This window comes from Astatotilapia calliptera, chromosome 5, assembly GCF_964374335.1.
Source record: "Astatotilapia calliptera chromosome 5, fAstCal68.1, whole genome shotgun sequence".
NCBI classification, from domain to species: domain Eukaryota; kingdom Metazoa; phylum Chordata; class Actinopteri; order Cichliformes; family Cichlidae; genus Astatotilapia; species Astatotilapia calliptera.
Genome location: NC_137426.1, coordinates 26,015,631 through 26,030,284, shown reverse-complemented (window position 1 = coordinate 26,030,284; position 14,654 = coordinate 26,015,631). Strand labels below are relative to the sequence as shown.

The 14,654-nt window shown below is 42.0% G+C and overlaps 1 protein-coding gene across 4 annotated transcripts in view; it reads right to left on the bottom strand.

The window, feature by feature from the left end:
- plxna1b (plexin A1b) overlaps positions 1-14,654 on the bottom strand; it is a 179,384-nt gene that overhangs the window by 76,532 nt on the left and 88,198 nt on the right. For all 4 annotated transcript variants that reach the window (XM_026168467.2, XM_026168469.2, XM_026168468.2 and 1 more), the window contains exons 4-6: positions 14,311-14,451; positions 2,062-2,162; positions 77-200 (exon numbers count right to left, since the gene is read on the bottom strand). In XM_026168467.2, coding sequence (XP_026024252.1) covers positions 77-200; positions 2,062-2,162; positions 14,311-14,451 — 366 coding nt within the window. The remainder of the gene's footprint in view (positions 1-76; positions 201-2,061; positions 2,163-14,310; positions 14,452-14,654) is intronic.

Sequence of the window (14,654 nt, the reverse complement as noted above, 5' to 3'; positions counted from 1 at the left end):
GTTTTTGAGTTCTGGCCATTTTACAGTCTTTCTGCTCAAGTAAGATATCTGTGTGCACTGAAACAGGAAGACATACCTGGACTTCAGACATCGTGACAGAAATATTTCTCGGCTGAACAGTTAGCTCCACACACTGTCTCTGGTCAGAGGCAAACCTCTGAGGCTCTCCTGCCCGCTCACAGTGGTCCTTACGTGAACATCTGGGAAACAGCAAGACAAGAAGCGAAAGATTAAAAAAGATGAAAAATGTATAGTAATTACAAGAAGAAAGGTAAGGAGAACGGGGTAAAAGAAAATGAGCTTGACAAGAGGTGAGAGGAGGAAAGAGGCAACAGTGGACACAAGAAACTGTTAAACTAATATGACAATCATATTAAGATGATAAACACACACAGCCATCACAGTCACACAGAAACGGGTGCAATAATAAAAGACAAATAGGCTAATAGCTTCCCCCAGCCATTACTGTAGGGCTTTAGATCATTACCTTATTGGTCGTGACATTTGTGCAAGAACTGCCAAGCTACAAGACCAATCAGCTCGCCTCATCTTTTCACTTTACAGGCCCACCCAATTCACACTTCTCAGGAGATGTACAGGCGATCGTTAAAGTTTCCCTGAACACTAAAAAATGATGCAATTTCCTACCAGATGCATATCAAAGGGGTCAGCAATTTCACCCACGCTTATTAAAAGCCAACTGATCGTGCTAAAAATCAGCATTCAGCCCCGTATCGTAGTGGCTTTACTATAAGCAATTCATAATGCATTAGCTATCACTTTCACCTTTGCGCTAACAACATCTGGTCCCAGCGGTGAGAAGAAAATGCTGATGCAGCGTACTGCAAGTCCTTAACAATAATAGAGAGCCAGAAAAAATGCTAACTGCTTCCTTCATACAGCGGTGCCCCCATTCCCTCATTTAGTTAGCCTTCACTCACGGTCGGGAAGAAAAAGCTGTCACCAAGCACCCACCTGAGAGTCCCTGACATACACACACTGTAAGGCATTAGCAGAAAGTAGAAAGATTTGTACACCTTTTCTTATTAGGAACCCTTTTCCCTTCTACTGCTCTTCTGATGTGTGCGACTGTGTATTCGTGTGAATGAAGCGTTTCCCCCGTTTCAATTCCATGTGTCCAAATGGCGGGCTGTCACTGAATTAAGTCCATCATGACTGTATGTGTAATTTCAAATGTGTGATAGTCTCCTGAAATGGGTAAAAACAAGTAGTTTGTGTATGTGCTTGTGCATGCCTTGAGGAGAGACGGTTTGGTGATACGTATTATAAGTTTAATTAATGTAATGAAGAGATGGCTTTACGCCCAAAGCTTGAGGCATTCCAAATGTGGTTTAACATGCTGTCACCTCTCAATAACATGCAACTGTTCTCGCCTTACAGTGTGTGCACACAAACCTTCCAGTCAAACAGAAAGAATGACGAGATTGCAGGTAAACAGTGTTAAAATGTATCACTACACTCTTATGAGGGCTAAGCTCAATTTTCCGACTGCAAATCCCTCTATTACATATCTAACCTTAAACAGTAATCTTATAGCAAACAAGACTTAATCCAAAAACCAAAGACTGACAAAGAGACTAATTCTAAAATCTGTAAAATCTGTTCCTGCAAAAGTCTGCAGGTGTACAATACCATGCTCACACACACAAAACTGGCTCAATAACACTGAGAAAAATAGTTCTAATAATGTAAGCTGTCATGTTCTGTAAGTATTTATTGGAAGCATGCAGCAGCTGTAAAATTTAAATTTCCTCTTGAGTGATAATTAAAGGAGTAATTTAAGCTTGTTAGAAGAATTTTATTAAATCTATAACAAACATTTACAAAAGAGCTGTTTTGGAGATTAGGGTGTCATCACAGTTTGTTGGGTAAAAGCCTACTAAGTATAATATAAAACTTTTCAGGTTGTTGCTTCCATTCCTAATGTGATCTTCTGAACTAAAACAGCCAACACTGCTTTCTCTGCTATCTACAGTGTAATGCAATAGGCTACATATGAAGTGCACCAGGATGGAGTATGTTAATACGTGCAGCACTTACACATTGTGAAGAACACACCATCCACAGTGAGGGTCTCTGGAGCCCAAACACTCCCCGCAAGTGGTGTACTGCTCACAGCTCTCTACTGGAACTCTCACCACCTACGGAGAGACGAAGCAGGGAAGAGAGACAAGAGATATAGAGCAGGGAGGCAATTAGTGTCTTCACAATCAAACTCATAAAATGAAGAGTATATTCAGCCGGATGGAGGTAAGAATTTGACAGCTTATCAGACTCCTATTTAAAAAATGCAATCAGCAAACAGTTAGTGTGTGTTTGTCTCAGTGTGTGTGTTCCTGAGAGAGACTAAGTGCTAGTCGGTGAGAGGTGTATATGTGTGGGTCTTTGTGCTTATATGTGCTGTGGTGAACCATTTCAGCAATGTGTGACAGCCTCCAGTCAAGCATGTACAGGAGAGGCCTCGCAGTGCATCATGGGACAGCTGAAAGGTGAACATGATAAAAGTGCTGTGATTGACAGGTGACCTCAAAAACCAACAGGAGGCAGAGGACCAGAAGGACAGACCCAGTGTGTTTGTGTGTGCGTGCGTGCGTGCGTGCGCACATGTACGAGGGAAATCTGTACAAAGCCTGTGCAACAAAGCTTTAGTGCATCAATGTGACATTACTCGCGCTGTGTGTTTGTGTGTGTGTACGAGTGTGATGATAGTCTGCAGATGTTGCCTACGAAACCAGATTAAGTGTGCAAGTTTAGCCCTCCACTTCAGTTAAAGGTGACGACAGATTGTTCACAACACGGTCCCAGTGAACGTGAAAGAATGCATGCGTGTTTCAAGATATTAAAAGGTTGAGCTTGTTCAAGAGTGTGACACACCCCGAAAGCAAATGCTGAGAATGTTAGTGGGCAACAAAGTAAGCGTGTGTGTTTGTATCTGTTGCAAGTGTCAGCACCACATCCAACTTTTCTTCACCATTGGGCCCCCAAGTTGATGATTTGCTGGAAGCCCATTTCATGATGTGTGTGTGTGTGTGTGTGTGTGTGTGTGTGTGTGTGTGTGTGTGTGTGTGTGTGTGTGTGTGTGTGTGTGTGTGTGTGTGTGTGTGTGTGTGTGTGTGTGTGTAAGAAAACGTGAGTGTGTATCAAGTTGCCACTGCAGACTGGTTCTAAATCATGCAGCATAGAGAGGGCCAGCTGATCACTAAGTAAAAGCATTTAACAATCTTTCCCCTGGGTAACACTTTCACATCACACAGACAGATTTAACCATGAGAACCTCATCCAAGTGGTATGTGGAGGGACTAAAGTGGTGTCTTTTTTATGAGGTAGGGATTTGGGGGGGTTGGGGGGCAGAGCGATAAGAGAAAAGAAAAACACGGAAGAGAAAAGAGCAGAGGCCTGAGGCTTAAGATAAAGGTGGTTAGCAGCAGGACGGAAAACAGGTGGACAAAGGAATAGAGGAGTGAAATATTAAACTGGGGCCAGGATTCCTCTGCAAGCTGCAAGTACAACTGAGATATGAGATAGATGTGACATGATGGAACTAATTTCTGCTTCAAATGCCTTGCGGCAAACTGGCTTTGGGGCTTTGTGAAGGCTCACAGGACAGAAAAACAAAAACACTTGACACTATACGCTATCATAGCACTTTCTATCCTCTATTTCCTGAGTGCATATCTATTTGTTTACACTATATGATTCTTGTGCCTATATCACTGTTTGTAGCCATCATCCTGAGCACCTCATCTATTAGTCAATGTAGACCTCAGTACAGTAGATGAAATGACGCAAACAAGATATGGTGCTGGACTGTAAGGCAAACGAGGAAGGTGGTAATCTACTGGAAGTGCTGGCTGCATGGATGAGAAGTCAAAGAGAAGTCTAATGGAAGACAGTGCGAATTGGCAAGGACATTTTGCTGAGTAGATGGGATATGGTGGCAGACGCCTGCTATGTGTCATTGTCAAATTGAGTGTGAGTCTAGTTTTCATCTGCAAGGAGAGTTGAAAGAAGGCTGGAACAGGGGACTGGGTCTTTTGGTGTCTTTGATAATAAAAGAATGACAGAGGGGGAAAGAAGTGTGAATGAATTAAGACATGATGGATAGAAGGGGAGAAAAGCAGCTTGAGTTTAGGATATGTGATTGGACACCTTATAGGAGGTCTCTATGACTCAACAAAAAAAATAGGAAATCGAAAGGAAAGAATTATGTGTTCCACATATCATCACATATACCAGCCAATTCCTCCACTCACCGTAATTCACCGTGACTCTGATTAAGGACAATGATCCACATAAATCATACTAACGCTACGGGTCCTTGGTGAGCTAGCATAATCTTATCATGGCCCTGTGTAATGATAGGTATGACCTATTGTTCACATTCGTTCCTACAGTAGCAGTGGTGAAGACACTGTGGGCTCAGCTGAGTGGTAGTGACTCAAATCGTAGGGAAGAAATTAAGAAACTATAGTGGTTGTTTTCCCCAGTGGGTAAATAAAATGCTTTCCAATAGCTATGAAAGTATGTGTATGACGTATGATACAAGAAGATACAATAAAATAAATAAATAAATAAATAAAAACCTTAAAAAGAGGTCAGTTTCTCCCTCTGTTAGGAATACAGGCACACACACTTATCCTCACTGTCTCCCTCTTCCTATCTCTCTTGATGGCTCTTTTAATGAAAGCCAATTCCTGACAGCGCGCCACATTACTCCTTTAAATGACCTTATAAACCAAGCCCGCCATCTCCTCTCTCTTGACTTCTCCTTATTTACAATAGCATCCACTGCTGTAGCTCAATTCTCCTTTTCTTGCTCCTACTTCCTCTGTTGTCAACCTTCTACCCTGACCATATCACAATGCCATGACATCTCCTTTCAGCTATAAACTTTCCACCTTTCCCCTTCAATCTGTTTTTACAGAGCGCTATCACCTGCTTTTAAACGTCCAGCTAACAGGCTTTGTGACGGTCACCCCCAAAACCCAGAGGAACTGTAAAGCTTTCAGCGCAGCTTTTCATTGGTTGTAAACTGTAAAGACATAAAAGGATCGGCCTTGTTGCGGCTTCTCTTTTTTTTTTTTAAACATTCAAACACAGAGAGAGGCTGGAGAAGAGGAGAGAAGGAGGGGGTGTAGCTGTAGATGTCTGCAAGAAAAGAGACTGGGTTATACTGTCAGGGGGCCAAGAAGAAGAAATCACTGCTTGTTTTCAGTTATTTTCAGATAAATACTTGAGACTGCATCATAATTTGGCAATGCCTGTGCCTCACTATAGAACCACCACCAAATCTCTCGTGCTTAACACTACTTAAAATGGCTGTAATGCTGCAATTCAGCAAACAGTAGAAAGTGCTGAAATTTGATTCTTACAGGAAAGCCTCAAAAGGTTAGCTTGAAGGACATCACTGGGTCAATTTTCCACAGATTCTTCTTAAATGCACACAGCTTTTATCAAAGCAACAATAAAAATCTCAAACACGTGGCTTTTTATTGCTTCTCTACTTTCATCTAAACTTTGTTCTGTGATCTTTACACAAAAAATAACTACACAACATTTTCCTTGAAGTTTTTTTTCCCTTTGCCAACATCTTGGGAGCAGAGATGGGGAAGCAAGGGAGAAAGAAAACAGCAAGATGAGTAGGGTCAGCTCCTCGTCATCATTCCTCTGTGACTTCTTTTCTCTAAGCCGACATTAACCACACCTGCATTCTTTCAATAACCGTCAATCAGCATGCACTCTCTCCCGGCTTAATCTGTGCTGGCAGTGAATAGCTGTGTGCAACAATGAAATCAATACCCATCCACACAGCCACTAAACACTCCAGGAGGACACAGAAATAGAAACAAAGACAGATACAACTATTTGTTAGGGTAAAACTTCACTAAACACATTGTGGCTGTCATTACTTTGCAGTGACAGTAACTGGTGTTGTCGTCTTCTGCTGTGGCAACAGTGTATCATCCCGGCAACATTAGAAATTGGAGTGCTGAACTCCCAGTATATCCATGCAAGTGAGCCAGTTCTTCAAGTGCTAGAATACCAGGTCAGGAGAGCAAGTGTGTGTACATGAGGGCGGGGGGGTCGTATCAAAGGCTGGGTTAGCATGTGTGCATTGACTGGATTGTAAGGGGCTTACAAGATCAATGGCAAGCAAGACTAGGCTTGATGTGTTGACTGATTGGAGATAAGCAGGAAAGCAAACAAGACTGGCACTGACAAGAAAGGAGAGATGCTGTAGATGGCTAAGAAATGCCAAAGTGAAAGAAACAAAATGCAAGAAGCAACAATCGCGGTGTCCCATCAGAAACTTATCTGCTGTCACATTGTTTACTGATAGATGTCGAAATACTACATAACTGTTAGAATTCAGTGATGTAGCAATACAAAGAGCCAAGTTTAAGCCTTTATGTACGGCAAGAAAGCTGTAATTTTTCTCTCAGAACAGTATTTTTTCACTTAGCACCCTTTGACTCATTCCCCTCTATCTATTATTTCTTTTATATTGTGCTTTATGTGCCGTTTCTTGTTTCTGAACAGTTCGACTTCTCTTTCACCCTCATTCTTTATTTCTTTCACTGGACTCAGATTTTGTTTTCTCTCTTCTGAAACACACTGATGAAAACAAGAAGCAGGCCTATATAACTATATATTTATTTGCCATTTGCATTTGTGTATGTTATGAATTCAAGGATGACAGCTAAAATCCAAACTATCCTACAAGGCATTTGTGTTAATTCTGAAGTCAGTGCAACAGTAAATCAGCAATATGAAATTTTGAACCAACAAAACAAAAGTGAGAAAAAGAAAAAAAAACTTTTAAGATCTGGGAACCAATCTCTCTCCATCAACACCTTCATCACATGGACTTTCCCATCAGCTCTTCTAAAAGGAGCTATTCTCAACAATAAGTCAATATACTCTCAGTCTTTGTGTATCCATTTGTCCATTACACTCTGTCCCTTTGGTGAGAAGGAGCCCGACAGAAAGAGAGAGGAGACAGAAGAACGAAGCAGGATGAGGGAGTAAGTGGGGAAAAAAATAGAGACGAAGACAAAGCATGAGACAGAGATTGAAAAACTGTAGAAAACAAAGAGCTGGAACAAAGAGACTGTAAAGGGAGAAAAAGAGGTAAATGTGACCGGCTAAGGTAGACAGGCCTAGGGGTCTTCTAATTAAGTGAGGATGGGAGAGGCCGTCTGCCTGGTAAATGACTCTGTCACTTTAGTAAATGGACTTGGTGAGGAGTGAGGAGCCACACAGCTGGCATTTCCATTAGCACTGCCAAGCAACCCACCACCATATACACAGAGAGAGAAGCAGAGAAGAGGAAGAGGGAGGCAAAAAAGGGGGGACAAATGCTGCTTTTCTTTATTTGCGCTCACAAGAGCTGCTGTGTGGAAGTCATGCCTGGGAGGTGTATAACAGATAGTGTTTTTGTGGAGAGAGAACCTAAATCTGACTGATTGGCTTTGCCTTCATATGCAACCCGTCATTCAAAATTTGTTACCGATATATATTTATAAAAAGCTACAGAAGTCCAAAGACGTGTTCAGACGTTTTTTGGGGGTGTTTTTCAGATCAATAATATATTTACACGAAGTACTGAAAACACTATGTATGGTGTAGGTGAGGGAAATGCCAAGGCAGTGTGGAGGAAGCCGCATACACGGCTCCCACTCACTATTGGCAAATACACAGAACTAATAAGTGTGCTATTTGCACATCAGCTGAATCAAATGCCACAAAAATTACTTATAAGTTTGTGATTTAAGTGAGAAGTAAGTCACAAATGCAAAACGTACAGAATTTTCTATTTGAAGACACTGCAACAGTACGTACAAGCCAAGTAGTATTCCTTAAGGCAAGTGCAGTGATCTTCACAGGTCCAATTTGGTTTCACACATTTTTACTGAGAACTAGATTTCTCTCTTTCCCTTAAAAGATATGTTTGCCAAAAATGCAAATGAGTTGAAGTGAAATAAAACAATCAGTACTTACAGCCCCGCTTATTGTGTGCAAATGTCTTTCTAGTTCCATTTATCAGCGTCGTATTCTTTCCTGTTGTAATTTATGACAGTAAAACCAGAAAGAAAACGTGCTTTTCTGCTTTTCCACTCAGCTTTCCCCCTATTTGATACTTTATAACCGGGGTCTGACGAGGCCTGCTGTGCATGAATCTGAAAAGAAATTTGACTCAAATTCAAAACAATTCCCTGTGCTGTCATGCATGAGCGACATTTCATTGTTCTACTCAGTGTGACTTCTGGTTAATGCATGAAACTGAGTAGTATAGTGTGCCACTAGGAGCAGCACCATTGGCTATACCAGCTGTTGATTGGCCTCGTTCAAATCAGTCAGGGCCATATCCCTACACCCAATCACCGTGAAGCAACAGGAGAACGGCCGATTGATAGTGATTGAGAAGGAAGGCGAGGAGGGGGAGAAGCCATTAACCTCCCTATCCATCTCACCCTCTTTTCTAACCATATCAGTCGCTCTATCACACCATCCTTTGGGAAAAGATGGTAAAGTATAACAGAGAAAGATGAGAGAAAGACAGAGCTATCTAGTGGCAAGTTAGACTTCCATTAGGGCTGATAGCATCACACACAAGACAAGTGTCCAAGCACACTTTCTGATGAGGCGCGCACACGTTCAAGACTATTGCAGGGATTTAAAAAAAGAAATGCAACAGTGAATGATCTGATATGAACAAGGGCAGTGAGAGGAAAAGCAGGAAACACAATTAAGAGAAAAAGAGAGAAAAAGAGATAAGTGAGGTTAGAGACACTGAAACCATCCCTGCCTGTGTAATGATGCCATCTTGGCCAATTTTGTCTCATGTCTCTGAAGGATTTACTAATATTTCACTCAATTTTTTCCCTTCATCAAGTCACAAAAGAGGGAACTAGAGGTGCAACAGACAATTTTCACAGTAGTTTATTCTGATTATTTCCCCCCCACAGTTAAGTCACTGGTTTGTGTAAAATATATATATATTTTTTTTTTTTTAATGTAATCAAATCACCATTCAAGCATGTCTTGATATACACTGGCCTACTGAAATATTCAACCTTATTAAGAATTTGTAAAAGCACTCAGATGATCCATCCATAAATGTAACACAATACAATGTGTTGTGTAGTTGCACAGCAGTCATTTTAATTACAGGTGTAGGTGCTTCATCCTGAGTAGAGAAAGGTGTAGTATTGGTTTGCACTCTTGTAAATGAGTGCCATATATCTGCATGGCTACATGACCAGCTTCCCCCTATTCTAGTCAGTGTACTCCTTTCTCTGCCTCAATGCACCAGGTCTATTAACATTTACATAACAATGACCACATTCTTGCTTAAATTCTGTGTGTAGGACAAATTGACTAGTGACTGTGTACGTGTGCTTAAGTGTTTGGCATAGGATACAAGAGCTCAGGGATCAACATTAAGGCTTATACAGGACAAGTTAGATTTTTTTTTTCCAAGCCAGTGAAAAAGAAATTAATCTGCTCTACCATACACGTCCAAAAAAACAAAACAATTCTGTCTTCATATTATGTGACATGGATTACTTGGCTTTTGGTTAAATAAGAAAATGTTTAATTCAGAATATCAGTGTGGAAACCAAGCAGAGTTTGTTTGTGAATAAAACTAAAGAAATAAAGCAGCGCTAAAAACTTGAGAAAAAAAATGGTTCTCATCCTCTCTTCATTTACTGCATGCTACACTTACTCTATGGATGATAAAACAAAGTGTCAGCCAACAATGGCTAATGTTTAAACACCACATTATGTGCTTGTTAACTTCAGGAGTTCCTCAGTCAGCCAGAGTTTGATAAATTGTGGAAAATTAATCTTGGAGCCATTTAGAACCGGCTGATTAGCTGTATGTAGTTCACTAAAATGTCAGCTTTGATTGATACAACGAGCTGCTTATTATGTATGTTGATGTCAGTTTGTGCTAATGTGTTTGCTAACGAGATTGGCAGCGAATCAGTAATATGTGAATGTAAACAGATACACACACACACACACACACACACACACACACACACACACACACACACACACACAGAGGGGATTGATGTCTAACAAAACTCCACGGATAAGATGCTACTTGATGAGGCCCTCCTTGCTCAGAGAGCTAACAACACAATACAGACCATTGTTTGCTATTGTAGGGACTCAAACCAACAGCTTGTGAATGTCACAAGAACTTTGTCTGCGAGCACATCCAGTGTAGGACTGCAGATTCCTTGGAGGGATGCAAGTCTCTGTGAAATGTGGAGGGGGAAATCTCTTTCAAATACTGAATGGAGATTCGGACAATGGTGTTAGCCCACACACACAAAAATATACTCAGATCAGCCAAAACATTGAGACCGCTGGACAAGTGCAATGAATACAACTGATCATCTTGTTACAATGTAATGATCTACTGGGAACCCAGGGTGCTGGCATTCATGCGTATGTTACTTTGACACGTAAAACAGCACTCAGTTGTATCAGCACCTCTCCCAGGGCAGGGCGATGTTCACCATGAACACCGTAAAGTGGTGGCCTGGCTTCAGAAACTTCACAGATCCCAATCCAACTGAGTATCCACAAAAGGTGCCAGAACAGATCCAGTCTGTGGAAACCTCACCCCACAATTCACAGGACCCCCAGGATCCACTACCAGAGGATACATTGCACATGCCCCAAGGACTCGAGGCTGGCTTCAGTGACACGGCCCATCAATGTATGTTTAGAAATAATGTTTGAAAGCTGAGTTTCTGTCCAAATGTATAGTCATATAAAAGTAAGCAAGCTGAATCAATGCGAGTCTAACAATCAGAGGTGCCTCCCTGACACAACAAAGGTTGCCTCATGCATACACAAGATTTTCCTCCCCTGTATCAAGCCTTATAAGTCATTATTGCTTGTTGCCTTCTCACACTTCAAATCCAGTCCCTCATCCAACACCAGAGCAGATGAATATTCATGCTTTCAGCAATTAGCCAGCACCACACACTACAGCACCATAATATGCAAGAGCTGCCATCAAAGACGCAAGGATATGTGCGCCCATGCGTGTATAACACTGAAGGGCTGAGTCAAGGGTGCAAAGATGGACAGAGCAGCATCTGTGGCATCAAATGAAGCCACAGCTTTCTACCTTTTTGGCTCCAAAACAAAAGATGAGATGATTTGAAGACGGGAAGACTTGACTGAGCCAAAACACCACAAGACAATTTCCCCACAGAGGGAGATTTGCACAGAGCAGGGGCTTCAAAAAGTTTGGGTTGAGTCAAAGAGCTACATTGTTCTTCTTGAAGTGTTGAATATTTTTGTGAAAAGAAAAAAACTTGAGCAAACCAGCAGCACTTAATGAGCCTGCTAATCTGCATAAAGTATTTTCCCGTTTTTGGTAATAACAGGTTTTAATATGTTTATGTGCAATGTATACATGCACTGCTTAGGAGTGAATGACTGGATGTCAACTGGGAGAGACACTTTTGTACATTTGTGCATGTGAACAATGTGATTAAAAAACAAATAACATGCACCAAGTCCATAAGAATCATACAACCCTGACTGCAGTGAGAAATAAGCTGATCTAAATTTCCTGCAATAACACACTGTCTCATCAAACACACACACACAGCAGGCCGTCCTATCCCGCTGTCATATCCTCCATTGATAATAATGACAGTGATGAATATAGCTGGAACAGAGCAAGTCATAAATCACTGGGCCTCACCCCTAACTGTGACTCACCGCCTTAGCCTCCATTTGTGTGTATGTGAGTGGGTGAGGGCAGAAGGGTGGTGGAACTTGTGGTCCACGCATCAGTGGATATGTCCAGTGACACCTTAATGTGCTTGGCTTGTCTGAGGAACCCCCGCAGGCACCCAGCCACACAACCACACACACACACTCCCAGGGTGAAGGCAGGGCTGTGTGTCTATCTCACTAGAAAAAAGGGGGCATGGCTATATTCCTCATGCAAACTAGTTGTGTGTTAATGTGTGTGCGTGAGTGTATCAGCATCTTTTAGCAAAAGCAGGCCCTCCTACCCACCACTCCATGTATCTATCCCACAATTTTCCACCTTTGCCTCTTTAAGAACGAGAGAGTATGAGCGTGTCTATCTGGTGGAGAGGGGGGCCATGGCAGCGATAGGGGGAGATCATTAAAAATACGGGAATGGGATCAGTAGAAGGCATTTGAGAGGGGAGGACTCAATTTGGGCTTAGATGGAAATATCAGAGTGTGTGTGTGTGTGTGTGTGTGTGTGTGTGTGTGTGTGTGTGTGTGTGTGTGTGTGTGTGTGTGTGTGTGTGTGTGGCAGCAAAAGTGAAGATTTAAAGAAAAAATGTAGTGGTGGGGGCATGGTGGGATAGATGGAGGGCAGAGGATATAGATGAGGGTAGGATGGAGGGTGAGAGAAGGCAATTGCCCCCTCCAGTCATTAGCGCTGGATAGGGGTTTTAGCTATAAGGTCTGGAAGCCACAGCCCCCCCATTCTGCTTAACCCAGGCCTGCTATCCATTAATGCGGATCAAACGCACAGGGAGATGAAGCTCTCTGTGTGTATGCGTGCACACACACACACACACACACACACACACACACACACACACACACACACACACACACACACACACACTTGTTTACAAGACTGTGTGTGTACATAAAGTGTGTGTAATCGAGCATATGTTCTGGGTACTAGCGCCTATAAGTAACATTATGGTTTTGTGTGTGTGCCCTTCATGCCCTTAGCTGCTTAGACATGTGCTTTGTTCTTCTAGTATGTGTGTGCATTGGTGTGCGTTTTCTACTATGTTACTTCTTTCCCCAATCATGTGCTTAACCCAAAACTTGAAAATAAGTGTCCCCTCAAAATATATGTGTGTTACCATTAAAAAGAGCAGCACATCCCACAGCTCATGTTCCTTTCTTCTGTGCTCCTATGGTCAGGATTATAATCAGAAACCCTATAGGTATGTTCCTATAGGGTGCAAGGTGTGTATACATGTCCATACTGTATGTGTTGCACTGAGTGAATCAATTTAATGGGAATGAACTTCTTTGACTATAAGTTAAGTTTCCTGAAGTAGACGAACTTGGTGTTGTATCTTGCCCCAGCGTGCAGCTGGGTTCGGTGACGAGCAGCTATCGAACTGATGGATGATTGTGATGATGGGGTGTGTGTGTGCAGATGGAGCCTCACATATGTCATCAAAAGGTCATCTGGCTTGAACAGAGGTATCTTCAGCCAGGACACACAGGGCTGTGATATAACATACTGTTACACTCATAGCACAATCTGCATTTAAAAAAATTTATCTACCAAGCCCCAGCCATGGCAGTGGTTATACAGTGACCATTGATGATCCCACTGGGTGTCAAACAGGCAAAGAATGTTTCCATTTTATGGCCTGACTTTGATTTAAGCCACCTACAGAATCAGCACCTCTGAAAAAGCCTCTCACAGAGCAGACCTCAGATACATCTCACCCATTTTCAATTCGACAGCCTATTTTAGGTCTATTAAATACAGACATATTCCCATCATGTACAACCCCTTTTTTTCTTTCCCCCTCCCTCTCGTTTTGCTTCCTTCACTCACCACACTAATGAGACAGAAGAAAAAAAACAAAAAAAACAACAACCAGGGAGCAGCTGGAAATGGGGAGCAGCAGAGATGCAACATGCTCTCTCTGCCTCCTCCCCAATCCCCCCAACCCCTTCCTCTCCTCACCATCACACTAGAGAAAGCCTTCACCAGAAGAAGAGTGCGCGCACACACACACACACACACACCCCCCATCTGACCTATAACTCTCCCTGCACTCCCCATGTATGTAATGTCTGGCTTATTAGCAAGCCATCATGGTGGCGATGTTTGTAGCTGGTGTGAATGTGTGTTGGTGTGCAATGAAATCCAGTGGGGATGATTTGTGTGAGTACAGAGAATGAGTGTAGAGTTGGTAGGAATGTCAAAATATGCACAAGGGAAGTGTGTTCTGGACATTTAGTAACAGGCTGCTCTTCAGGAACTATTCAAACATGCAACACAACAAAAATAAATGTTAGTATTTATGAGTATGTACCTTTGGCAAATACTGAATAGTCAGGTGCTGGATATGGAGAATTTGAATCCTAAAAACTCTTACATGTATCACAAGTAAGAGTTTTAAAAAGTATGTTGTCCCAGCAGACACTATGTCGAAAAAGTATTGCAATGGCAACATGTCTGCTGGGACTGAATGTGTGTCCTAGTGTATTTGTTGGACATGAACTCACCTGTCTGTCAGTCAAAGTGTAGATGTACTGCTGGTCTGGGCTGAACAGCATGTCTCTCAGTAAGGGACTTCCTCCTTCACTTACGGTCACCTTCTCGTATAGCACTGCTGGACGGCTGGCGTTTATGGAGTTAACCAAGATCTGCAAAAAAGAAACACACGGGAAAACTCATTTGGATATGAAAACAATAAAAAGATGATGCAGAAAAGTGATGTACATGAATACAGCAATAATATCAAACAGCAGCTGCTTAAAAAACCCCGTGCTTTTACAGTAGAAACCCTTGAAGCTAAATAAAAATAACTTGTTGCTTGTAGAGAAATGATGCAGCGTTAATCCAAGTG